The following is a 24,486-nucleotide window of genomic DNA, read 5'->3' as shown; positions in this document are numbered from 1 at the left end:
GAGGCAAAGCAGGATGTTCCTCGGTCACCAAAGTCCTAAGCAAAGAAGTAAATAAAATCACAGGTCCGGATGAGAGAGACCGGAGATTAAAAGGGAATCCAAAAGTCGCGATCTCCAGATTCGCCTGGTCCGAGCTCCCGCGTTAAGATGGAACTACACTGCAAGGGCTAAGGCCTAGCTAGGTACTCCGTAGCACTTATTCATTTTTCTTGGGGAAATGGTATCATTTTGTAGGTTCTCTCTTATGCAATTATCCTTTTATGCATGCTATATATGTACTTTTATCAAACAAACTCTGTGCTGGCTCCGATTGGTCACTACAGTCATAGGAGTCGCCGTGCTCTCTCCTGGACTATCCAGCCTCCAGATCAGCTCAAGTTGAATATCATCAGTCCGACATGCTCACCGGACACATAGACACCCCCTGTCTGAACAACCTCGCCTATAATTCGAAAGAAACGGCCCAGCTACCAGCTGTTCCGGTCCTTAGTATTATCCACTTCACATTCCACGCTGGAGTCAACATCTCGGAGCCATCGCAGCTAGCGTCTATACTATGGCAAAAATCTTTGAAGTTTGTCTCGACAATTCCCGGTTTTCAACAACTGTATTGGGCCACAGTCGACGCCGACACCGACACCGCTTCGCAAGACCAACAAGTGATCGTTCTAATCCAGTGGGATAGCGGTCATGGCTGGAAACTGTTCCAGTCGTCCTTAGGCTTTGCTATGATGCTGGGTTACACACGAAATATCTCTAACCGGCGTATCCAGATTACTCTACCCGCCAATCTCTCCAGGGTCAGCTTTGATAGTGTCCTCGAGATAGTCTCGTTCCAGTTCTCTGATACACTACCTACAGCTCAGGTTGATCAGAAATCAGATTTCAGATCCAAGTGGGAATCAACAATTTCTCTATACCCTAGCAATGTTACCACGGAGTCAGTATCCGAGTTGATACATTATTGTGGAGAATGGCTTGAATTAGACCACCCCTCTGAAGGTCAATTCTTTATCGGGTTGCTATTCTGGAAATCGAACACTGTGGGTAATCAGCGAGAAGCAAATTTTCAAAATTTCAGGCACTATATAGCAGACCTTGTGAAGGATACAACAGGTGTGGTGTCGGCGTACACAAACCACCTCAATAAAGTGTCTTTCGAATCTGCTACGCCAGAACAATCCGATACTTCTCCGACTCCAATCGCTGCGCAATTTGAAACAAATCACCCTGTTTTCCGGATGCCAGTTAAGCCTAAATACAATGTGGATGAATCCACGTTTTCGGAAAATAGGGACCAACTCCATCTGGAATCTATGAGGCAAGCGAGACGAACCCCTCCTCAGCGTATTGTCGGCGGACCTGCTGGTAGTTGGTATCCTATGGGAACACTTTGTCAACATCATTTGCCCCGACGGCAAGGCTACCCCAGGAATCCCGATATGGAGTGGATCTCTTTTCGCGCCCAGCTTGAAGACTCAAGGGTAACCGGTTTATTCGAGGATCTTCGGAGGAAACTGTGGAGAATAGGCGATTGTCCAGACCTCTTCTGGGGTAAAGATCAAGAGAAGGAAGGGGGTAGTGACCGCATTTCATTATTCATGGGTACGTGAAGCTTCCGAGGTTCTATAATTAGCTATGACTTGAATGGTAATAACGCGTCGGTCATTTAAGAGCTCGAAGCGTCCAAAGGCCAGCAGCCAGAGACTCGAGGACAATTCCAACAATTCATTAAGGAGTTCTCAGACAGGTGTGGAGATGCTATACATGACTTATCTCATCGAAGGATTGTTCGTCCAATCCCAATCTTTATGGGTCTTTGTCGAGAAATAGACATCACCGTTTTTCATATCTCGGAGAACGAATTCGACCAACGGTCGTTTGAATATGCCTTTTCGCTTTTTAAAAGGTATTTCCATGTTTTCTGATCACCGAACCTACATCTGTGAGGATCCCAGCGACTAGCATGCTAATGCTCGATCTATCAGGTCTACACATCAACAACAACGAATACAATCAATCCACAGCCCTTGGTCTGCTATAAAAGCACTGAGCGAAGGATGGCTAAGTGACCAAAGTGAGCAAACCAGTACGGTACAATTCGTCTCAGTATTCGGTTGCGAGAAAGAAGGGGCTCGAGAGGTGTGGTACAGCGACTTTGCCCAACGTGCTCAAACCCAGTATGATCTGCTAGGTCATATCATTGATTGGCTGCGGACCTTATCCAAACACATCACGATTCAATGTCTACGGTTGGAAAACGATGATCCTTGGATGACTGCAGACAAGCACGCAAAAAGGGATCGCCCGCCTTCGCCAGTTCCTCCGTCTATATTTGAATACCCTGGGCTAATAATTCCAAAGACGGATTTTGGCATGTGAAAAGTTTGTGATGGAAGCTATTGCAATACCTGTACGGTTCGCATCCCTGCCTTCTTACGGCCTACAATCATGAGAAGCGGTACATAGTCATAGTCAACTATTTCTGCTGTATTATGTTGCCATAGTGCCGGCTAACTCCATGTGAAAGCAAGAGACCATGTGAAAGCAAGAGAAAAGAAGAAGTTGCCAGATTGTCAGCAGCCGTCTAGCCACACGCTAGCATCTGCAGTGAGATGACCACTAGCCATGGCAGTCCCGAGCTGCCACGATCACTTCTTGCCGGATTCACCGGATCCTCCAGAGGGGGAGTGTAAGTCGAGCTTCCCGAACCGTTGTTGTAGTAGGTACTTCCATTGGGGTTGGAGTAGTAGTAGGAGCCATTGCTAGAAACAAGCGGTTAGAATAAACTGTTTCCATCCACATGCATGGCAGCTTCGTTCAAAGTAGCTTACGTGTTGGAGTAGTGGTAGCTGTTCGAGTTGGACGCGCCGGAGCCGTAATCGCGAGAGCAGTAGTGGTTGCCCTGATTTGGCTTTTGTAAGTATCATATTGATTCTTCTCTGAGATCCTTCATAGAATAGATGCGTGTCTTGTGTTCTTGGTGGCACGACACAGAAAATTGGGGAGGGAACATACCTGGCTGTTGGTGCCGGAGCCCTTGACGGTGTATCCCTTTCCAGAACTAGACATGGTGGATGTTCAGGTATTTTATTGCTTTGAGGATGAAGTGTAGAGTTTACGAGAAGAGGAAGAGAGGAAGAGAGGAAGAGGGGGGAAGGAGGTTAATATATGTTATGGCAGGCAGGCAGAAGCCTGGGTTGTCAGGCTTCACTTGTTTGTTACGAGTACCCTCCCTCTCTCCCTCCCTCTCTCTCTCTCTCTCTCTCTCTCTCTCTCTCTGCCAGATCAATATACCAGGGTTGTTTGTTGGGGGAGCGGCACAAATAGATCGCCAGTGAACTGCGTTCGTCGCTGGGTGCTGCGACTTCGGCACTTACGACGCGGTTGGAGGCTTTATGGTGTTTCACTTGTACCAAGGTATACTCAAAATGTGAATGAAGTGTGATGGTTCACCGATGGTGCATTTAGAGAGCATATACATAACTATAGCACTCTCAGGTCACCTTAAAATGAGTATATGATGTCTCGACCGCCACCTAATTGATCTAACATACAAGAAGTTTACAAGCAGAGAAATCAGATACGTACTACGACTGGTTTCAAGACTACAAGAGACATGTAGACCAGCATGCCATGCACAATATAGGCCACGAAGTGTCAACTTATGACCAACAAACTCTCTAATAACATATATTGTACTAGACATCTTCTTAAGCTACATATAACTCCAAGTGCAAACTGTAAGGACCATACTATCCATCCAGCAAATGCAATATCCTACTCACGACAATCCAGAACAAAAGCCAGATCCTCATGAGCCGCCTCCAACTGACCAGCCACTGTGTAGTTGATATCGCGATAGATAATGTTCGACTCCCTAAGACATTTCAATGACCTAGCCAAAGCAGGCAGGATCCTCGTGCGACAAAACTCTTGGAATTCACCAAGGAAATAGCCCGGCGGGCTAATCAGGACAGTCGAACACATGGGGGACTTCTTGGCCATAGTCTCAGCGAGCTTACAAATAATCTCCAGCTGAACAATCAGATCATAAATAACCTGGATGGTTCCTGCGCGGCGGTCTTCCAAAATATGAAGCGAGTTAGCCTCCCTTGTTAGAGCGTCCTGGAAGAACTCGCATTCGCGCTCGAAATGCTGTTCGTGGGTCAGGTGGCTAGGTCTAGTAAGAGACATTGTTGCGGGTGAAGATGACGAGGGTTGGGTAGATGGTCTAGAGATGTGAACAATCCGACTAGGGCTTGCAGGCAGAGACTCGAGAAGGTGGGAAATCCCAGGCTTTTATTGTCTTTTGGGATTGTCGTGTACAAATATCTGATTTGACAAAGAAACACAAAGCTCTTGAAACAGAGGTCTTCATTCTTTGTCAGGACTATAGGAAAAAGTGGTCTTCTACGATTCAATCGTGTAATGGTTCTCATTGCCTTTGTCCTTGCTCTCTTCAGGTCATTGCTTTCTTTGTTGCACAATGTTCTTTTCCTTCTCATAGATATCTATACTGGTTAAGACCTCGTCCCAACATGTACCATATATGGCTACACATCCCATCATTGAATCAGTATCCCAAACTCATCATTAAAACAGCAGTACAAGTCATCCACAGACAAGATACCGGCACCCCGGTATGGCACCTTCAGAGCAGTCATGGGTTCCCCCCAATCCTCCAGCAGGGATTCCAACCACCACACCAGCCATACCTCCCGCCCGTTCAACCCCAGCCCGACGATACGGCAAGATCCAAGACGAAGGCGCCATACGACAACGATGGCTCGAAGACCCCACAGACACAACCTGCCAAATCCAGCCCAGTACCCTAACGGTAGCGGACCTCATAGGCGCACACTGGTACGTCCGTACCGCGAAGCATAACATCCCATTCCAAGTTGCGGAGAATGCGTTTGCACTGGGATACGCCAATGAAGCGGTATACAACCAGACACTGACGCAAAACTATGCAGAGGGTGATCTCGGGCTTGCTGGCTGCGATAACGTGTATGATATCCTGGTCGGGAAGGGATTGATCATTGCCGAGGGGATGTTCAGAACTGATGGGCCGCAGTTTGCTCATATTGCCCGCGCTCATTTGCAGGAGGTTGCTGAGCCCCGGAGTCTGCGACACTTCTATGTTTGTGATATTGTTAATGTCGATACTAGGAAGTTCGTGCAGGAGGTTCTTTATTCGTCGCGCAATGGTCTCACCTGGCCCCCTGTCTGTGCAGCACCGCGGATCTGGCAGTATAATACCCCTGAGTACCAGGGTCTCCTGGGGACGCGTGTTGGGAAGTGTGCGGTGTATCTTGTCTTGGAGATCTTTCCCAGAGGTACGTATTATATTTCTAGAATTGTGACGTGGGATCAAAGTTGCGCACTTGAGATCAGGTTTGATATTGAACCTATTCCTGGACCTTCGGTGGATGCTGCTTGATTCCATTCGCTTTAGTTGCATTGTTCCCCCTCCTACGTTTGGTTTGAACTGACTAGGACTCGCATGTCTTACTGCTGAGAGCTGTTAACAATGTACTTGTCGCATTGACCTCCATCTCCACTGCAATAATCTGTAGTAACTTTGGTAGATGGCATCTGGAAGAAGAGGCGTGGTAGCTGTAGCAGATGCCAAGACGAAAGGCACTGACCTATAACTTGCATTCCTGGACAATGTAAAAATACCAATACTTGTACATTGGGATATTCTCCTCCCTCGCCTGCTCCCTGATCAACAACAATTCATTTATGTACACATACAGGAACACCAGTTTGGCGAATTCGATGCCACATGCACAAGCTCGTGCGTTTTGAAAGACTCCAAAAGAAATGCCAGGAAACGAAGGGAATACACTAGGCAGCAAGAGCAGGAAAAGTAGGGTGTGGGAATGGGAAGTGTTGGGTAAATGTAAAGAGCCCAATTCAGAGAAAATGTGGAAGAGTGGTATAGTTACACCAGAGGAGCCGACTGAGTGGAGGTGCCGTAACAAAAAAGAAAAAGGGATGGAGGGGATTATAGTCGTCGTTCTCGTTTCGGTCGGGTGAAGTATAGACGCTTATTTCTTGTGCTCGCCGGCGACCGTCTCAAATCCCTCCTCGGCAGTTTGCGAGGCGACATCGGACTGCGTGTTCTGCTCAGCCCGTTCCTCAAAAAATGTCGGCGCCTGGCTCTCTTGCGGCGTTTCTGATGACCGAGAGGCATCTTCGACTCCAAGAGTCTTTTTCGCCAAACCCCGGGCCTGCGTCTCGCTGACCTTTCCGTAGACAGCCATGGCGTTGGCAATCATACCGCCCATGTCGCCGACATTACCGGGAACAACAACAGCCGTACCCTCACGTGCCAGGTTCGACCAGGCCGCAACGTACTTCTCAGCAACGCTGAGACTAACCGCGTTGTGGGCATTCTCTCCACCCTCCTCGATGGCCCGAGAAACAGCGTCAATACCGAGCGCGGTAGCCTCGGCCTTGAGCTTGATAGCTTCGGCTTCACCAGAAGCGTGGTTAATCTTCTCAGATCGCAAAGCCTCAGATGCCAAGATAACAGACTGTTTGCGACCCTCGGCAATGTTGATCGCACTCTGGCGCTGACCTTCAGACTCGAGGATCTCAGCTCGCTTGGAGCGCTCAGCAGTAACCTGGCGGTGCATGGCAGCAACGACCGCCTCCGGTGCGTGGATATCCCTAATCTCGTATCGAAGACAGACGACACCCCATTCCTGTGCCGCCTCGTTGATAGCCTTGGTAATATTTGTATTGAGGTTGGCGCGTTCCTTAAGAACGTGATCGAGTGTCAACTGACCGATTTCGGAACGCATAGTCGTCTGTGCAAGTTGCGAAATAGCGTATTCTGCGTCCTCGACTCCGTAGCTACACGTGAAGATCCATGTATTAGCAATTGCTTTGTTTCGACTGGTCCAATCCCGCACAACCAGGAACTGCCATAAAATCACTCACCTTGCCTTGTACGCATCGAAAACCCGCGTATATAGCACACCGTCCAGCTCAAGGGTGACGTTATCCGCCGTAATGGCATTCTGGCTAGGGATCTCAATGGCCGCCTCCTTCAAGCTCTTCACGTAGGCAATTCGGTCCAAGAACGGCACAAGGATCGCAAGACCGGGCTCCAAGATACGATCGAACTTTCCCATGCGCTCGACGATCCATGCTGTCTGTTGTGGCACGAATCGCACGACGGTGTTCGCCGGTAGTGTTTGTCGGTTGGTGAAATAGCTTGTGGGTCCCTCGTTGTATGAACCAGCTCTGAAGCTGTTGAGAAGAGACTCTGGGGCGAGATGATGAGGAGAATTTGACAGTGTCCGTCGTTGAATCTGAGTGAAGGGTGTGGCGCTGACTGTGGAGGTTCGTGTGAGACGTTGGGGAAGGAGTTTCTGGCCACGAGGCCGGAGTAGCCTTGACGTTTGGCGGGATGCACCCTCCATCTTGATCAAGAGGTGTGGTTAGATGTAAAGAGGTTTAAAGGAAAAGAAGAACAGAGTGTTAGGTGTGCAGAACAGAGCTAGAGAGGGGAAAGGGAACTGTTAGAGCCGGATCGGGACTGAATTGTCTCCGTTTGGCAAGATCTGGCTGCCTGAGGCAGGAATATCAACCTCATCGACTTTCTTTATGTGAATGCACATATAAGGTATGTACATATGTAGTTAGATGTACCATACGTGCATAGCTCAAGACACGTCTTACAATTGACGTTTCCTACATAGCAAATTTAATGCTATTGTGTGCACAGTATACATCAATCATATCAATCATATTACTCCACAAAGACCTGAACAGCCCAGTTTATGCAAAAAGCAAACAAAGAACAGAAAATAAAATACTCTGTGCAGGAACCCCAGCAAGAAGAACAAGGCACTGGAATGGATCAATCCACTTCAAAGGGTCTGTCGAAAGAAGAACTGGTAGACCGAATGGACGGTCACCCAAGGAAGAGATCGGCAATGTAGATATGCTGGATTCATTATCTCCGAATGGCTCCATGAACGAAACTTGAGACACACAGATAACCTCAGACAAGACCTTTAAGACATGTGCTTTTTCTGAGTCATTGCCATGCTGATACTTGTTAAGATTCAGAGCCAATGAAAGGCCTGGATCGTAAATTGACTGGATCGATAAAGGGAAACCGCAACGGCAGGAAACAAGAAAAGTAGTGGAAATATCTATGTCAAGGGTGAAAAACGAATTTTGACCCGGCACACCGTAGCGGCAGGTATGGAAGAAAGAGAGACTGCCAGTAAAATCATGCCCGGACGCCAGAACGTTTTGAGAATCTCCCATGACTGAAAGCAATGAAAATTAAACAGAAAAAAGGGAGGTGAATAACTCCGAAGGTTCGAGTTGACCGAGAAACCAGACCGCGTTATTGCAATGAAAGGGTCACTTGGAACTCTAGAAGAGAAGTTGGCGAATATGCATGCAAAAAAAACCATTTTGGACAGAAAAAAGAGGAATAATGCCGGTCATGAAAGATGAACGAGCAGTTGAAGGAAACGTGTCGCGAAGGTGCAAAATTCAGAGAAAAAAATGCAAAAAGGGCTCATGATAACTTTTCTGCCGCCGTCTTGCCGGGTTGGGTATTGAAATATTTGCTGATCTTCCCCCGGTTGCGCGGTTTCATCTTTCCACTGGCAATGGCTTCATGGATCGTATTGGAGACGAGCGTATGGTAGTCCGATGTATGATCTTGTGATAGATGGACCAAATCGTACATCACGAGGTCCGGAATACCGCGATGGTCAAGGAGACAGTTCCGATAAAATTCCATGAGCTCGTTGAAACCGTTGTCAACGTGTCGAGTCAAAAGATCATCAAGGGCTGAACGCCTAAATTCATTGTACAAATGCGAATTGAAATTTTTTGTCAAGCTGAATGACCAGAGTTCGTAAGGCTGGGTCATTCCAAAGCTATACCTTCTTGCCATCGGTGGGCCTCGGCCATCGAAAGTTTCTTTGCGAGACATATTGAAAGTTTTTGGGACATAATTTGACGTTTCTGTGGACAAACGGCCCTTCCCTTTTGACTTGGGCGCCGGTTGATGCGCTTCGGCGAAAGACTTGTTAATCAACCAATCAGCACCGCCGACTTGGTATTGAAAGCATTCTGTGTCAAAACTGTCCATACAGTCAGTTAATGCCCCAAAGACAGATATCTCATGTAAAAAGTTTCAGCATACCTCATCGGGGCTACCGTCGGTTCCAAATCAGAGGACAGAGGGGGTTCGGGCTGCGAATCTAGTCCACGCGCTGAGGAAGAAGGGTCAACAATTGAATGGTCCACGGGAAAAGAGGAAGACGACGAAAAGAACGACGCTGTCGAGTCATCAGGGGAGGCGGGGGGGTTCCTGGGGTATCCTACATTGGCAATTTCGTTCACTGCAGCGGGTAGCAATGAGGGCATGAATTCCGGTGCGGTAGACGAAAGGGAAGTCTTCGCATCATGGGCAACACCGTTGGGAACGAATTGAGGAGCGGATCCGTTGATAACATTTTCGGAGTGGCTGTGAACGGGAGTGTTCTCGTCAGTCTTTCTAGCGGGGGCGGCGCCGTCGTGCTGGGCGGCAGGTTCACGCTGGTCCACGGGGAGGACCCATTGCTGCCATTTCTCTCTGGGGCGTAGGCGGTCGACACCATCCTCGCCAGTTTGGCACTCAACGTTGCGGAGCTGACGGGCCACGTGACGAAGGAGCTCAAAGTCCTCGGTGAGGGACTTGACTCGCTTGAAGCTGGCAAGGACGTTCAAGGGCACAAATCCTTGAGAATCCATCTGCTTCCGAAGGAACATGTCCTTGCACATGTTGTCAACCGAGAAGTAGTACTCCAATTGCATGGAGAGCATATTCATGAGCGAGAAAGGCTCCATGTATTGCTGGTAGGGAATAGCGCTCATCGGGGCAGAGTTGACAGCCGGGTAGCCATACATCGTGTTGATATCACCTGGGAAAGGATAAACAACACCGTACATGTTTGCGGAAGCGGGCAAAGAGGGCGATCGGAGGGGCATACGGTTTCCTTGTTGAGATCCATTGGGTAGGCCATGCTGCTGCGACCGCTGACGATCGTTGAAGCCAAACGACTTGGGGCCGAATGAGTTGTTGGCCATAGACGCATTGAACTGGGCGTTCTGGCCGAAGTTGGAGTAAGCGCCGCCACGCCCGCTGTTAGATCCACGGCCTCCACGCTCAGATCGGAACTCTCCACGTTCGCGGTTGAATTCGTTGAAACCGGCGGGGTCGGCAGACTTCGAGCCGACCTCAAAGCGACGGTCGCTGCTGCGGGCTGCAGCCTGTGAGTCAACAGCCAAGTTTCCACCCTTTTGGTTGCGGTCACCGGCGCGGGCATCCTGGTTTCTACCAAAGGGCTTGCCCTCGCGTTGAGCGCGGGGGACATTCTCTCCACCATTCACCTGCTTGTTCTCCTCTCCGTTGCGAGCTCCACGGCCGCGCTCGGGTGCCTGGGAAGCCTTGCGTGCATCAGCAGCACCGGCGTCGGTGCTAGTGGACCGTCGGGACTGCGCGGGAAGAGAAGCGGCACGTCCAGTGCCAGACTCCTGGCGTCCCCGATCTCCAGACGCCTGCTTTGCGCCTTGGGCGGCCTGTCCAGAGGCAGCCTTGTCGGTGGCAGCGGGTCCATTGCCGTGAGCTCCACGGCCACCGTCCCGGCCACCACGAGTGGCCCGTCTACCTCCACGGCCGCCGGCAGATGGGAGGGGGGTGTTGAAAACAGCAGTGGGGACGTAAGGAACGGGTGTCCACTTTTCCTTTCCGTGGGGTCTGATGACGGGGCTCTTATCGGTCTTTTCTTGAGACTTCTTCTTCTCTTCGCCAATCGCGACTTGGGGGAGTGGGCCATGCAGTAGCGTCTTCTACTGGGGGAACGGATCCAGCATCGCGTCCTTTTCCATCGGTCTTCTTGCGATCCTTGGCACCTTCCTGTGCACCATCGGCACCCTTCTTCTTAGAGCCGGCCTTGGAGTCTTGCTGGGTCTCATCAGCAGTCGAGGCAGCCTTGGAGGCGGCCTTGCTAGTGGAAGTGGACTTGGGGGCAGCCTTGACCTTGGCATCCTGTGCCTCTCGTCTCTGTTGCCAGATGTTGACTGAGGGGAGAGGAGCAGCCTTCAGCTCCTTGGGTGGTGATGCGGTCTTCTCGGAATCCTCGGGCTTCTCAGTGGACTTCTCTGCGGCACCTTCGGCCTTCTCGGTCTGTCCCTCACTGGGAGCCTGCTTCTCGGTAGCATCTGCGTTGCCGTTGGAGGTATTTGAATCATCCTCCTTTGACTTGCGCGACTTTGAGCCTGTGCGAACGCTCGGGCTCGATGTTCGAGAGTTGATGGCCTTTGTCTTGGCGGCATGCTTGCTGGTGACAGTGGTGAAATCATCATCCTTGTTCTCCTCGACTACCTCGGGTTTTTGGATGGGCTCAGACTCGGTGGGAGCTGGTGCTTCACTCGTTGTGGTCTCAGCGACGGTCTGCTCCTCCGGTTTGGAGTCAGGCTTCTCGGATTCTGATGGTGTCTTGGACGGGGTCGGTGTCCCGGAGGCGCCCTTGGCGGCTTGTGCGTACGAAAACGTAGACATATCGTATTGAGAGCTTATTGTAGCTCCGATCGAGTGCGTTGGGAAAGAAAATTGAGGTGCGGTTTATTTTACCGGACGACCTGGGTGACTCTGGGGCTCAGTCTACGCCTACTGGGGACGAGATGGCACCTGCGCGAAGTGGAAATCAAGAAAGGGAAAGATTCCAGCTTCTTGTAACCCCACTAATCTGCGGCTTCCCGTCTTTTCAGATAGACTCTCAATTGTGCGTTGAAAGGACGAGTTCGTGCGTAAGCGAGACGAAGGACCACGGGTGGTATCGGGTCGCGAAATGGCAATCGAAGGAGTTGTATCTGCTGATAGGATCGTCTAGACCACAAATCGCATTGATAAATGGGCCGTCGATATCTCGGGATGGAGGGGTGATCTCAAAGCCGTGACTTGTGAGCGCACAGGTCAAAAAACAAAGAGGAAAGTGTGTAAGGTGAAAAAAATCCCACCGACGCTACGAAGGCACTGCCTTGTCAACGTCGCCAGGCTGTGAAGGGTTGAAAGATCTGAGTGCAAGTCGGATTCACAGGAACGTTGTGTAATTCCTGTCAGGGTTTGAGGCGAAGCACAAGATCAATCTGCGAATGTCCCTTGGAAAAAAATGGGGACCGCGGATTCGCACGTGGGATTCGGAACAGAGGAAGTCGGTTCTCTCTGAATACGGAGAGGTACCGAAAAGAAGGAAGTCGCGGAAGGGAGAAAACAGCCCGTGGGGGGAGAAATGTAGGAGAGAAGAGAGAGAAGACACAAAATTATTTGGTTCAGGGCAGAACTGGTAGCGGGGTTTTTTCTTTACACGTAATTAATATTTTGAATGGCTTGTTTTTGTACGAATTTTTTTTAATTGTGGAATTTCGCATAAAAGGAAATTTTTTAAAAAACTTCGTTTGGTCTGATTCCTTTTTTAAATTGTCAAAGGTCCATTCCTTTGAATATCATACCTTACTTCAGACCTCAAAGTCAGGATTGCCTCTAGAATTCCCTCAGTCCATATGTAATCGGGCATCTCGGTGAGTCTGTACTAACCGATTTGAGCCATATTCCCATAGTACTTATATACATATTACACATTGCAGCATAAACACACTATGCCTAGAATACCTTGTCTTATACTATGTCCCTATGTCCACCTCTGATGTATTTGCATTGCCGAGGTCAACATCTCCGTACCTTTTTATACATCTATGAAACCAACAAGGAACCAGTTCAAAGTTATTGAGCCGCATGCTTCTTTAGAAGGTATTGGCCCAATGACAATCACAGCTCAGGCGACCCATGATTAAAATAGCTGTCGAAGTGGCGATACTTCAGGGTTCTGAGGTCTCAAGCAACAAATGTCCAGCCAATTGGAGAACACTATGGCGTTCTTGTTCTAAACCTTCAATCAAAGACCTTTTACCTTGTATATATAGCTTCTATCCGAGTCCTAACAATGGAAATCGCAAATCGCTTCTAATACAACAGAATACCTATACTAATCCCTCGGCTCATCAACGTGAAGTAAGAATACACACAAAAGTACATCTGAATATCGCGGGGTCCACCGGAGCCCCTCCGGCCATTGGCGCACACAATAGAATTATCTGACGGAGAGTCGAGGTTTTCTTCGGAATAATGACTTCTTTATGGTGTATATAAAATATCATAAGATCAATATTATACCGCAGTCAGATATTATTATCGACCTTAGTATACACATGCCCAACTTCCACCCAAATCCTCCTGAGCCCTGTAATCTTCAGCCCGTTGGACCGTTGATTATTGTTCGGATATACGGGCCGGTGATGGAACATTGGAATCCCTCGGGGTAAACGTAATACATCTCAATACCCGTGGAGCTTTGGAGGTGCCAAGTGAGGTATTACATATTATATTACATATGATATTACATAGTACCTTGCGAGAAAAAAGAAATTACCTACAACATACAATATCGTAGTGTAGGACTGTCATGTTGATCATTGTGCGACGAAAAGAATGTGATATAATTTGTATGCTTCCATGGAACACGTGAACTGCCCAAGTGCTAGTACAATACTAACACTACTGTTTTTGTATATATTTGTATAGAAATGAGATCCAATTAAACTAACTCGAGCCATCCCAATTCCCTTCACCTAATAAATCTATATTCAACGTTGTGCTTTCGGCAGTGATTAGGGCTGAGGGCACGCGGAAACCATCGGAATGGGAGAGTGGGTATGTAATCAGAATACGCGGGCTGTACTGAAAATAACATGCCGTGTCCGCGATATATACCACTGGCAGTGGGATTCACGTATATGTAAACAGACTCTTGGAAAACGACGTCTATGTAAAAGAGGGATATCATTGTCCTGGTAGATATGTAAAAACTCCATGTTCCATATTCCATATTCCAACCAACACCAAAAAACATAAATCTACCAATGCCGAACACTGACCAACACCTGTTCCCGAGTATCGAGATCCATAGCGCCCAGTGGACCCGTCGTCACGCCCAGGCGCATAAGGACCTGCCAGACGAGCTTGCGCTTAAGATTCTCGCGCACGGGAATCTTCTCCATGGCATCGTATCCATTGAAGTATTTGAGGAAGACAGGCCAGTACTTCTTGTGTAGGGCCTGACTATCGTTGGGCGTGATATCCGGACTGGCGTTTTCGTCTCCCCGGGTGGTTCTGGGATCGTCGGGGAATCGGGAGAAGATTTCGTCAAGCCAGCGGGACTCAAGTGGGGACGCGCGGTGCGGGGAGAGGATGAAGGAGGACAGCCGGAGAGCTGTTGATTGATCGAGGAGTTTGTGGGAAGAGCGCAGTTGGGCGTGTGGGTCGAGTCGACTGGCCGTGGGAGTTTCATCCCCGCTGCCATGGCTGTCGAGGGATGAGGATGAGGAAGAGTGCGCGTCGTCATTTGCATCGTCAGAGTCGTTGCCCTCATCAACCGAGATCGAGTCCGGGTTGCCCTTAGACAGGTATCGCTCAACTTCCTCCTTGCGCAGCGCCATCTCCACAGCCATTTTGATCTCGGGTGAGACTTTGATGCGCGCGAAAGTACGGAGCTGGGTGACCCAGCCGCCGCGCAGTAGCCAGGCCAGGATAGTGAAGTATATCTCTTTGTGGTCTTTGCTGGGGATGAAGTTGCTATAAGGGCGAGGGGTACCACTAAGAGTGGAAAGCATTTTTGGCAGACTAGGGTACGTTGGGAATGCTGTCTGATAAGCGATCGTAGCTATTTCGAGCTTGCTCAAGTCACAGTTTGGAGAGACGACGTATGTGTCTCGCTGGTGTATGGGAGGGATGGCGCGAGCACGACGCCAGTACACAAGATGACTTGACAGCATCTGGATATGGGATAGTGGGATTCCCGATGATGCTGATATCTGCGCAAATGACTTGGTTGGCTTAGAGCATCGAATATAATGCGTAAGTGCAGGGGCAAGCGCTCCCCCCGGACGCTTCAACATCCTTGATAATTGCGGCTTCGCTGTCTAAAAGAAGTAGGGCAAAGTGCTTTGCCAGGACCTGGTGTGGCGTGTTGTTTTCATCCGCACTTGGATCGTCGACGGGGGTTGCACTGTCTGCTGTCGTGAGCCACAGCCCTGGGTATGCTTTGTCCATAGGACCAGTAAGGTACGGAGTAGAGGTCAAAGGTGGAATTTGGAGCGAGATGGAAACATCCGGGCTGAGTGATACGGATGCGATTTTCGATGTCGATATGCTGCTAAAGACTGTGTAGATAGCCCGAGCTAGAGAAGACTGGGATATCAATTCGGAGTAAAGATTATTGGTCGATGTTTCTGTCCAGTGTTATTGTCAGCTCCAGCAAGGTGATTGTCAGTAGGGAACATACTTGTCTCTCGTGCTCTTCTCCTCATTTGTAAGATATGTTGAGACTCCTTCCACACATAGTCAGTGCGAGCCTGTTCCCATTTAAGGGCCTTGGCAAATTTTTTGATGATATTCTCATAAATTTCCTTCACGCGCATGGAGTACTCCAGTAGAGGAGGATCCACAACAAAAACCACATTGAACATTGTCATATGGTCTTTGTCCTCAGGGTCAAGCGACTCATCCTGTTTCCCAGGCCTTCCGCTGCCTGACCCACGCTTACTATCTGTTGGCGATGTCAACGATTCCGCAATGGAAGCGACACTGGCACCCAGATCAGGCGAGGTAACAAGTTGCTCGTCCTTCTTGCCCTCCTCGGCACTATCATTGTGACCCAGCTCCCCACCATCCCATTCAGCACGGGGCTTCTTCTGCTTCTTGCGTCGTTGCTTGCGCCATGACCCATCCTCGCGCACAAAGACCGGCCAACCAATAAGCGCCAAATCATTGATCCCAACCTCAAAGCGCCGCTTATGCCACGACCGGGACGGACTAAGCAACTTCTCCCACACACTCCCAGGTACTCCCAAAAGCGACTCCCAAGGCGGCCTAGAGCTCCCAGGACCATCATCAGGCCGATCAGACGCCGTCCCCGCATCGTCCTCAGGGTCCTGATCGGTGGCCGCAGCCCGTTTCCGAGCGGACGAGCCGCGCCCAGAGCCTAGCGACCCAGGACGCTGGGGCTCACCGGCGGCAGGCGACGCAGCAGCGGGGAGATGATCATCGAGGCCGAAGTTGCTAGCGCGGCGACCCGCTAGCACAGAACCCCCGCCAGCATGGCTCTGGGTTTCTCGTTCATCGTCGTCTTCGTCAGAGCTTAAGCCGCTCTCAGAACTCGAGCTCGAATCGGTATTCTTGGATCGTGTGCGGTTGCGGGAGACGCGCCGGCCACCCTTGGTGGTGGTTTTGATGCGGTTCTCGCTGAGTGGGTTCGGGGGGTAGTGGAAGACGAGGCGGGGGCCGGTGCGAGAGCGCACAATGAGAATGATTGCCACGAGGCACGGGTCTGGTGGCCGGGCGATCGATGACATTTGGTGGCTTGGGGCTCTGTGGAGGTGCTGGAGATTGTAAGAGTGGCTGGGCGGAACGGTTACACATGCGGGGAACCGCATATGGCGAAAGCCAACAGGTCACCACAAGTTCGGATTGGAATAATTTCGAGATTCTCAATGTTAACTCGTTTATACAGAACTTTTTTTACTTTCTCATGTGTTGAATAAGTACCAATTACATTTTCTTATGTACAACGCCTTTGAATAATGCCAGCACTACCCGACTAACACGGACTAGCGCCACTCTTCCATATCATACAATATCATCCAATGTTTCGCAATCCATATCAGCGCTTCTGTTCTGGATTCGCCGGGCTAGCAGCTGGTGTAGCTGGTGTCTGTCCTTTCCCTTCACCGTCTTTAAACACTAATCCGAGGTTCTCGAAGTTATCCGGCGCCATGAGGTTCCTAATCACAAGTTGCAGATCAGTATTTTATTCCGACATTCAGCACATGTACAATTCCTCCTCCGCTGTAATATCCAGTCCTCCGTGTATTGGGCAGACCTACTTGTCCATTCGGCACGAAAGGTATTCCTTGGCCAATTTGCGACAGGCCTCGTCGTTGGTGCCTTTGTTCATCTTGATACACTTCAGATATCCCGAAATAATGTGCTTGCATTCGCCTGTAGTCTCCCGGATTGTGATTAGCTCCATTGCCTTTGCTGTTCTTGCTCAGTTCCTTCGGGGTATGGGCTGTGTGCCTGCGGGCTGGCGTACCTTCGTGATCAAGGGGAAAGCTACCACGCTCGGGTCTGCAGAAAGTTTCATTGGTCAGCAATTGCAAGGCAGGAGATCCAATCTCGTTCGTTCGCTAGATAACATGTTGGGGTGCAAATATGCATGCTTGGAATAATCCAACTCACGGTGATGGCTTGTAGTTCACCGATCCACCGCCGGGGGCTCCGAAACTCATTTTCAGTAATATTTGGCGTGTGTCGGCTCTTAATATCAGCGAAACAGGATTCTGCTTTGATATCCAGACGAAAAAGTAGCTCACGAGGTGAGCATCAGTCGGCGAAAGCGAATCCAACCCTCCGAGAGACAAACAGGACAAACGAAACAAACACTAAATTCAGCCAATCACAGCTGCGGGGTACGGTCGATGATGCATGAGATCAGTCTGGCGTCAAGAGAATAGGCGTCGAGCATTCGGATATAGGTTTGTTAATGGAAAATAGGTTGATGGGGTTGGATACATCCTTTAATCATATGAGGCCTGTGCGGTTTTGCTCGTTTTGCTGGTTTTGTTAAATCCTCCTTCTCAGTGGTGGAAGTATATATAACGTCGAGTAGCACCTCTTGACTCTGGATATATCCAACTTTCTAAGAACCCATCTACATCACCTTAATTACACTTCTACTGGCCACTGGCTATCAAACAAATACATCAACCAAACCATGCCTATGTACGTCGAGTTTCACTAGCACCGTCCTGCATTCCTCACACAGACATGATATTAATCGGGCCTATAGGGACCTCGAAGGAAGCTGCCAATGCGGCGGCGTTGAATTTACTCTCCAGTCCCAAACGCCAGTTCCCTACCAGCTATGTGCTTGCAGCATCTGCCGCAAGGTAGGCGGATACCTTGGCGCTGTGAACCTAGGAGGCATCGCCAATAGCCTGAATATAATCAAGGGCAAAGATCTGATCAAGTACGACCCATCCATACCCACTTACTTTCACTTTTGAGCACAACATCCACCGGGAAACTGTCATTTCATACACTGGAACGATAGAAACTATAACTGTTACCCACATATACTAACATCATGGTTAGGAAATACTCTGCCATAAAAGACCGCGGCACACCGGATGAGCAGCGTTGCTCCTCCGAGCGGAACTTCTGCTCGAACTGCAGTACCATGCTGTGGCTTTGGGACCACCACTGGCCTGAATTGATTCATCCGTTTGCTTCTGCAATCGATACAGAGTTGCCAGTGCCCGACGAGATGGTGTGCATCATGGATGGATCGAAGCCGGCGTGGGCGCGATGGCCGGAGGGAAAGAAGAGTGTGCACGAGGTGTATGGGGAGGAGAGTCTCGAGGGATGGCATAAGGAGCACGGTTTGTTTTTCGAGTAGGGCGATGGTAATGAGCATGAGCGAGGTGGTAGAGGAATTAGAAATGGAGAAATGGCGTCTAGGAAAATATTTACAAAATGTCCATGAGAGACCAAAGGAGAAGCCCGAAGATACGAATTGCAAAGTCTTCTGAAAAAGATATTATTTGATAATTAAGCTATTATAAGACGACCAATGGCTCCTGTAATGCATATTAGCAATTGATCATACCACAAAGTGAGTGAAATAATGGTAGTCAAGGAAAATATCAGTTCTCCAAGGTGAAAATATTTTATCGACATGATAGTTCAGAGATAGAACAGCATATATTGGGGTTCATCATGCAACAAAAAAGGGAATAGAAGCAGAGTAAACTCACGGTCAACGAGCCAAATGGTCTACCTATGGGTATTCCTATTTGTTCACTTATGTCGAGTCAGCGATGGCATTCAAGCAAAAAGCATGAGTCAAAAGCGAAATCAAGACATGGCAACTAAGTCAGGCTTCAAGTCAGTCAGCATGAAATACGCGTTTATCCGATCGATAGCAGACACATACCTCATTAAATCAGATTTTTGTATAAATGTTCATTCCCGGACACAAGGTCCAAGTCCAACAGTGTGAATAACACATTCATCATGATAGGTATGACCATGTTGAGGAAGGGAAAAGAGACGAGTGATGAGTTACCTAGAATTTCTGTTAGAAATGCTGGTCTCAACTTGTCGATGCGACATGAAATAATCGTGACAAGGGCAATGGTTCAGGTGACGAATTCTCAACAAGTAATCCACTTCCCATACACCCACAGAGTTTGTACGCTCTGGTTTTGTTGGATGCAGGGAGATGGGTACGTTATGTCCGCCCGTTCGTTCAAGATTTCTTCATGCTAGGCAACAGCCGCGATGGAGGGATGGGATTGAATTCAAGTGTGATTTACCTGAGCGAGAGATTGTTAGTCAAAGATCACTCAATGAATGGCTTGTAAAAGTAATAATGTTGTTGTGATGGGTCAGACAAGGCTGAAACTTAAAAGAATGACAGATTCAACATGGATCTTCTGCTTGAGGAATGCCTTTGCATGTCTATAATATAATCATCCCCGGGGGTTTGGGGTTGAGAAAGAAAAAAGTTTTTCCTTACCTTTGGAAAAAAATGAAACTGAGCATTACTCGCAGCGCTGGGATCAATCTCAGGCATTGAGCACAGCTGGAGTGTGCCATCATTAGACACAGTCCAAGCTGAGAAGAAAAAAAAAATAAAAACAAAGTGAGAGCTGGAGAATCCCAAGCGATACAGAAGGAAAGAAAAAAATCTGCGGGTGGAGCTCGCTATATAAACTAAAGCGGTAAACTACGGTAGACGCGTGAGACCTTTGGCGTTGTTTGTCTTGGCATCAAACATCGGCGAAATACCTGGGCCGAGAGTTGAAGTGGGTATGACGAAGGGAACTAACTGTATTTGCATTTGGAATGACTAGTCTCACAGATAAAACGGGACCGTTGGAGATATGAGATACAAAATGCAGCATATACATACTACTGCGACGGTGGAGATGACCTGGTCTGCTTGGGAGTGTTTCCAGCTAGTGCCTTCCAAGCTTCACCGTGCTAGTGCAGTGGGTTGTATTGCCAAACCAGGTATCGACAGACTGACACAACGACTGTCTGCGAGAAGCTGAAGAGCTTGGACTCAGCAACCATATCAAACTGCTGGGCCAACCTTGGAAGATCTCAGGAGAAGCTCATGATGTCAACATCCAAAAAACAGGGCCAATTGCGCGGAAATCCTCAGTATGCAAGTGTTAGGCGGTCGGCGAAGGATTCCCGGCAAACATCGACCTAACGTGCTTCATTAGTGTAGCGTGGAGTTGGTGGTGAAAATGCACCAGAAGCATGTTCGATGGCAAGACCTGGCAGCGTCGTCACAAACACGAGATGACCGCCAGCATGATTTCTGTCGTCAGCGGTGAAGCCTGTTGATGTTGAGCTTGTCCCTGGAGTTAGTGGAAGGCCTGTAATCAAACAAAGCTGACCAGCACCCACGGCCATAGTGTAAGCGCACCCAAATCCGGGGCAGCTCATCGTCATAGACAGAGAAAAGCAAGCTGCCGGTTGAAAAAAGGCCCAAGCCCGCTAACTGAAGAAGTTCCATACTCCTCGACTTCGTATCCTGCACTCATCAATGCAATTCCAAACATGTCACTTTCACGTCATCAACCTGGGATCCCGGGCCACATATGTCAGTTTGACGTGTCATTGATAATCGGTCTTTCGATGTGCTTTAAGTCGGTCTGAACTAGAGCTGGACACGAGCTGTTGAATCAATCTTGAAACCAATCAATCCATCAATTACGATGTCCACAACAACATTCAAGTTGAACACCGGAGCCGAGATCCCAGCCATTGGCTTCGGCACCTGGCAGGATCCGAGTGAACAGGAAGACGCCGTAGCGGAGGCGCTCAAGGCAGGATACCGTCACGTAGACACTGCGCGCGTGTGAGTAGCCTTGCTTCCTGACCGAGGAGAGTGACGAGTTCAGCGCACCATACTGACTGTATGTATACTAGTTACGGGACCGAGACGGCTGTCGGCAATGGTGTCAGGAAAAGTGGCGTCCCACGCGAAGAAATCTTCATCACAACTAAGCTATGGAACAACAAGCATCACCCGGACGATGTGGCACCTGCTCTGCAGGAATCCCTGGACAATCTGGGAACGGACTACGTTGATATGTTCCTGATTCACTGGCCTGTGGCCTGGAAAAGAGGCGATGACCTCTTTCCGAAGGAGGATGGGAAGTTCGTCCAGGAGAATATCGACATCGTCGACGTATGTTTCCATCCCTTGACCTATGAATTGAAGCGTGCTGACACCAAGGCAGACGTACAGAGCAATGGAACAGCTCCTGAAAACCGGCAAGGTCAGGGCGATCGGTGTCTCGAACTTCAACAAGACTGAGATGGAGCACCTGCTCAAGAATACTTCCATCGTTCCCGCTATGCACCAGATGGAATGTCATCCTTGGCTGCAGCAGCATGATTTTACGGAATGGCATCGTAACAATGGCATACATGTCGAGCACTACTCGCCTTTCGGAAATCAGAACGCTCTATACGGTGAGAAGAGCGGGCAGGTGAAGCTGCTCGGGGAACCTGTGTTGGCAGAGATAGGCGAGCAGTATAACAAAACTCCCGCTCAGGTCGTTCTTGGTAAGTGGGGTCTGCCTGAGCTTAGCTTGTATGTGCTGACTGCAGTGTGATTTGGCAGCTTGGGGAGTCACTCAGGGCCACTCGGTGCTACCGAAGTCTAAAACACCCATGAGGATCAGAGCCAATCTGGCAGGGGACTTCAAGCTGAGTCCGGAAGATATGAAGAAGATCGAGAAAATCAACAAGAAGCTTCGCTTTAATGATAGCAGTGACGATTTTGGCAGGGACTTCTTTATTGGTCTGGAGGGAAAGACTTGAGGCAGATGAGTTGTCTTTGAGGGCGTTGGGAGATGAAAAAGTCAATCTACATTTTGAATGCACAGGTCGCCTATTGTTCCAAATTGCCTTGAAGTAACCTTAGGATGTGGAGAAGCCCAGGGGATCAGATCGGAGCTTAAATGGAATGCTTTGTGACGTCATATGAAAGCCGAACATCAGCAACTCCACGTTGTAATTGTCTTCCACCATGTCTTACTACATGAGAAATAAATATATACTAATTCAGCAAATGCATCATGCTACCATCAGCTCATGGTTTTGCCTTAGTAACCCCTGCCTCGCGAGGATTGGGGTTCGCCTTTGCACAACAGCTTCTAACTCGAACCGAGCTTCCTGTGATTGCAACGGCCCGCAAGAACTGCGATGAACTACAACAGCGGTTGCTGTCAAGCGAGAGTATGCCCAAAGATGCAGAGGAGCGACTGCGTATCCTCCAAGTTGATGTAACTGGTAAAAGAAGCAACTCAATTCCTGGAAATACATCCCTTCCGACATTACAAGGCTAAATGACTCCCTAGATGAGTCCACGATATCAGCAATGGTAGACACAATCCGCCAGAAATATCCCAATACATCGCTCAGGCTAGGATTGACAATCCCTGGTATTTTACATGCCGAGAAATCACCCAGTAAAATCGATGCGGCCAATGCGCTGGACAGCTTCAAAGTCAACTCTCTCGGCCCGTTGCTGCTGATGAAGCACCTCTCCCAATTCATCCCATTGAAATCCTCACCAGATTTTCCAACGATACAGTCCAGCCCTGCAAGCAACTCCCCAGGGCAGCTGAGGCTGCCCTCACATGCCATCTACGCGATAATGGCCGCTCGAGTCGGCTCAATATCCGACAATGCATTGGGCGGATGGTATTCCTACCGTGCAAGCAAGGCAGCCGTATTCCAATTGGCCAAGACTTTCGATTTACATTTGCGTGCAAAGAGTGCGCAGAGGGCAATTGCGGTAGCGCTACATCCTGGGACTGTGTACACGGATTTTACCAGGGAGTATTGGGCAACGAGGGAAATGCTGGAACCGGGTGATGCGGCCGACAAGCTGTTGGAGGTGCTTGTTGGTTTGTCACCGGAGACTACAGGAGGGAGGGGGAGGTGCTGGGATTGGATGGGGAAGGAGGTTTTGCCGTGAGCAGCTCAGATCGTTAGAGACTGAGCTCTGTGAACAAGGTGATTTTCCGTTGGAGCAATCGTTCCTCGTTTGAAGGTGAAACAGTTCGCTAACATTATTGACCTCTAGCGCCAGGGGTCCGCTAAAGTCAGAACAATTTGCAAATCCCCGCCGAGCTGTGGTGCTATGGTCCCTTCCGGACACCGAAACCCTAAGGATTGTTCTGAAAGGAGCTATGTTGTATAAACTGCAGATCTGAGTTGATGGCATGTGTCCTTAACAATCTAAAAGACTTAGGCAGAAAAAAGAAACAAATCATAATATATAAACTTAACTACCTACCTAGCTACCTACAATATCCTCTTGGATTACTCCAGACTCCGTGGTATGATTTCAAATTCTTAATATGCAGTCCAAGGACTGGTGATCCATCCATCTGTGATTCGATATTTTTGTGGAGCCTGAGGTCAGAAGTCTACTACTTAAGGGTTGAAGAGGTACGACTAAAGAACGGCACAGAAAAACATTGGAAGCATCAAAATGATGTTGAATGTGACAGGACAGAAGGGAAAGAAAGCCTTAAAAGTCAGGTTGGACGCGTCAGGCTGGAGTGGGGCAATGGTTAGGTAATCCACAAACGCGCCCGGATATAAATATCCTCCGATTGGAATCCCCTCCTCCCTCTTTCCTTCACCCAGCACCGTGGTTCGTCCACCAAAGGCATGCAGAGGCCAGGCCATGTCCTGGTTCAAACTTGCCGACATCTGTTGAGGATGTTCTTTGTGCCGAACCATCTGATCTCAAGTTGAAGCAACGACAACCTTTCTTTCGCTTTGTTGGAGTAGCAACGTCGAGATACCAGAGGATTACCGCAATCGGCCCCTTATGGAACCGCTTGCGAAACTTCATAAATGTGCTCCCGCTGCATAAGCGAGCATGGTGAGAGTTAAGGTTCTCACCTGCGAGTACTTCGAGTGAAACCCTGGGACTTGTCTGGGCTTGGATCCTAGCCCAACGCCTTAGGACCCGAGTGAGAAACCCTAGCACTAGGCTGATGCATTGCGGGTCGCAACCCTTTGCTGAAAGCGCGGGTACGTGGCAGATCTGCTGAACTGGGCCTCCCTTTGAGGGGTAGCTCTACCTTCGGGCGAGTGTTCAGTGAGGTAGTTATGCCACGTCCTTTTCTTTTTCTTTTATACCCAGTCATTCTAGGGGATTTTTTTTGTTGAGGCCATGGCTGCTGTCTGGACGGTGGATCACGTACCGCCGATGACCCCAGTGGTTATTCAGA

At 49.1% G+C, this 24,486-nt stretch overlaps 12 protein-coding genes across 12 annotated transcripts; 5 read left to right on the top strand and 7 right to left on the bottom strand.

Moving 5' to 3' along the window:
- Positions 1 to 398: 398 nt before the first annotated feature.
- N7489_004008 (uncharacterized protein) lies at positions 399 to 1,613 on the top strand (the record flags this gene model as incomplete). The annotated part of the gene is made up of 1 exon (XM_056709760.1): positions 399 to 1,613. The coding sequence occupies one exon, from the start codon at positions 399 to 401 to the stop codon at positions 1,611 to 1,613; it is 1,215 nt and encodes a 404-aa protein (XP_056568181.1).
- A 974-nt stretch (positions 1,614 to 2,587) lies between these two features.
- On the bottom strand, positions 2,588 to 3,072 carry N7489_004007 (uncharacterized protein; the record flags this gene model as incomplete). The annotated part of the gene is made up of 3 exons (XM_056709759.1): positions 2,588 to 2,765; positions 2,835 to 2,914; positions 3,019 to 3,072. The coding sequence occupies 3 exons, from the start codon at positions 3,070 to 3,072 to the stop codon at positions 2,588 to 2,590; spliced, it is 312 nt and encodes a 103-aa protein (XP_056568180.1).
- Positions 3,073 to 3,780: 708 nt separating this feature from the next.
- On the bottom strand, positions 3,781 to 4,197 carry N7489_004006 (uncharacterized protein; the record flags this gene model as incomplete). Its single annotated transcript, XM_056709758.1, has 1 exon — positions 3,781 to 4,197. One exon carries the CDS (start codon positions 4,195 to 4,197, stop codon positions 3,781 to 3,783), a length of 417 nt encoding a protein of 138 aa, XP_056568179.1.
- Positions 4,198 to 4,645: 448 nt separating this feature from the next.
- N7489_004005 (uncharacterized protein) lies at positions 4,646 to 5,446 on the top strand (the record flags this gene model as incomplete). Its single annotated transcript, XM_056709757.1, has 1 exon — positions 4,646 to 5,446. The coding sequence occupies one exon, from the start codon at positions 4,646 to 4,648 to the stop codon at positions 5,444 to 5,446; it is 801 nt and encodes a 266-aa protein (XP_056568178.1).
- Positions 5,447 to 6,059: 613 nt separating this feature from the next.
- N7489_004004 (SPFH domain-containing protein) lies at positions 6,060 to 7,442 on the bottom strand (the record flags this gene model as incomplete). The annotated part of the gene is made up of 2 exons (XM_056709756.1): positions 6,060 to 6,870; positions 6,958 to 7,442. The coding sequence occupies 2 exons, from the start codon at positions 7,440 to 7,442 to the stop codon at positions 6,060 to 6,062; spliced, it is 1,296 nt and encodes a 431-aa protein (XP_056568177.1).
- Positions 7,443 to 8,557: 1,115 nt separating this feature from the next.
- Positions 8,558 to 11,593, bottom strand: N7489_004003 (La domain family; the record flags this gene model as incomplete). The annotated part of the gene is made up of 3 exons (XM_056709755.1): positions 8,558 to 9,131; positions 9,194 to 10,830; positions 10,886 to 11,593. The coding sequence occupies 3 exons, from the start codon at positions 11,591 to 11,593 to the stop codon at positions 8,558 to 8,560; spliced, it is 2,919 nt and encodes a 972-aa protein (XP_056568176.1).
- A 2,411-nt stretch (positions 11,594 to 14,004) lies between these two features.
- N7489_004002 (uncharacterized protein) lies at positions 14,005 to 14,922 on the bottom strand (the record flags this gene model as incomplete). The annotated part of the gene is made up of 1 exon (XM_056709754.1): positions 14,005 to 14,922. The coding sequence occupies one exon, from the start codon at positions 14,920 to 14,922 to the stop codon at positions 14,005 to 14,007; it is 918 nt and encodes a 305-aa protein (XP_056568175.1).
- A 61-nt stretch (positions 14,923 to 14,983) lies between these two features.
- On the bottom strand, positions 14,984 to 16,500 carry N7489_004001 (nitrogen permease regulator 3 family protein; the record flags this gene model as incomplete). Its single annotated transcript, XM_056709753.1, has 2 exons — positions 14,984 to 15,378; positions 15,432 to 16,500. 2 exons carry the CDS (start codon positions 16,498 to 16,500, stop codon positions 14,984 to 14,986), a joined length of 1,464 nt encoding a protein of 487 aa, XP_056568174.1.
- A 308-nt stretch (positions 16,501 to 16,808) lies between these two features.
- N7489_004000 (coiled-coil-helix-coiled-coil-helix domain-containing protein) lies at positions 16,809 to 17,436 on the bottom strand (the record flags this gene model as incomplete). The annotated part of the gene is made up of 4 exons (XM_056709752.1): positions 16,809 to 16,929; positions 17,032 to 17,185; positions 17,241 to 17,275; positions 17,387 to 17,436. The coding sequence occupies 4 exons, from the start codon at positions 17,434 to 17,436 to the stop codon at positions 16,809 to 16,811; spliced, it is 360 nt and encodes a 119-aa protein (XP_056568173.1).
- Positions 17,437 to 17,921: 485 nt separating this feature from the next.
- Positions 17,922 to 18,605, top strand: N7489_003999 (GFA family protein; the record flags this gene model as incomplete). Its single annotated transcript, XM_056709751.1, has 3 exons — positions 17,922 to 17,929; positions 17,997 to 18,176; positions 18,302 to 18,605. 3 exons carry the CDS (start codon positions 17,922 to 17,924, stop codon positions 18,603 to 18,605), a joined length of 492 nt encoding a protein of 163 aa, XP_056568172.1.
- A 2,335-nt stretch (positions 18,606 to 20,940) lies between these two features.
- N7489_003998 (aldo/keto reductase) lies at positions 20,941 to 22,054 on the top strand (the record flags this gene model as incomplete). The annotated part of the gene is made up of 4 exons (XM_056709750.1): positions 20,941 to 21,083; positions 21,155 to 21,416; positions 21,469 to 21,796; positions 21,855 to 22,054. The coding sequence occupies 4 exons, from the start codon at positions 20,941 to 20,943 to the stop codon at positions 22,052 to 22,054; spliced, it is 933 nt and encodes a 310-aa protein (XP_056568171.1).
- Positions 22,055 to 22,311: 257 nt separating this feature from the next.
- N7489_003997 (uncharacterized protein) lies at positions 22,312 to 23,216 on the top strand (the record flags this gene model as incomplete). The annotated part of the gene is made up of 2 exons (XM_056709749.1): positions 22,312 to 22,525; positions 22,594 to 23,216. 2 exons carry the CDS (start codon positions 22,312 to 22,314, stop codon positions 23,214 to 23,216), a joined length of 837 nt encoding a protein of 278 aa, XP_056568170.1.
- Positions 23,217 to 24,486: the final 1,270 nt, after the last annotated feature.

Source organism: Penicillium chrysogenum (genome assembly GCF_028827035.1).
Source record: "Penicillium chrysogenum strain IBT 35668 chromosome Unknown utg000002l_segment0_segment0, whole genome shotgun sequence".
NCBI classification, from domain to species: Eukaryota; Fungi; Ascomycota; class Eurotiomycetes; order Eurotiales; family Aspergillaceae; genus Penicillium; species Penicillium chrysogenum.
The sequence above is the reverse complement of the archived record's forward strand: the minus strand, read 5'-3'. Positions and strand labels throughout refer to the sequence as shown.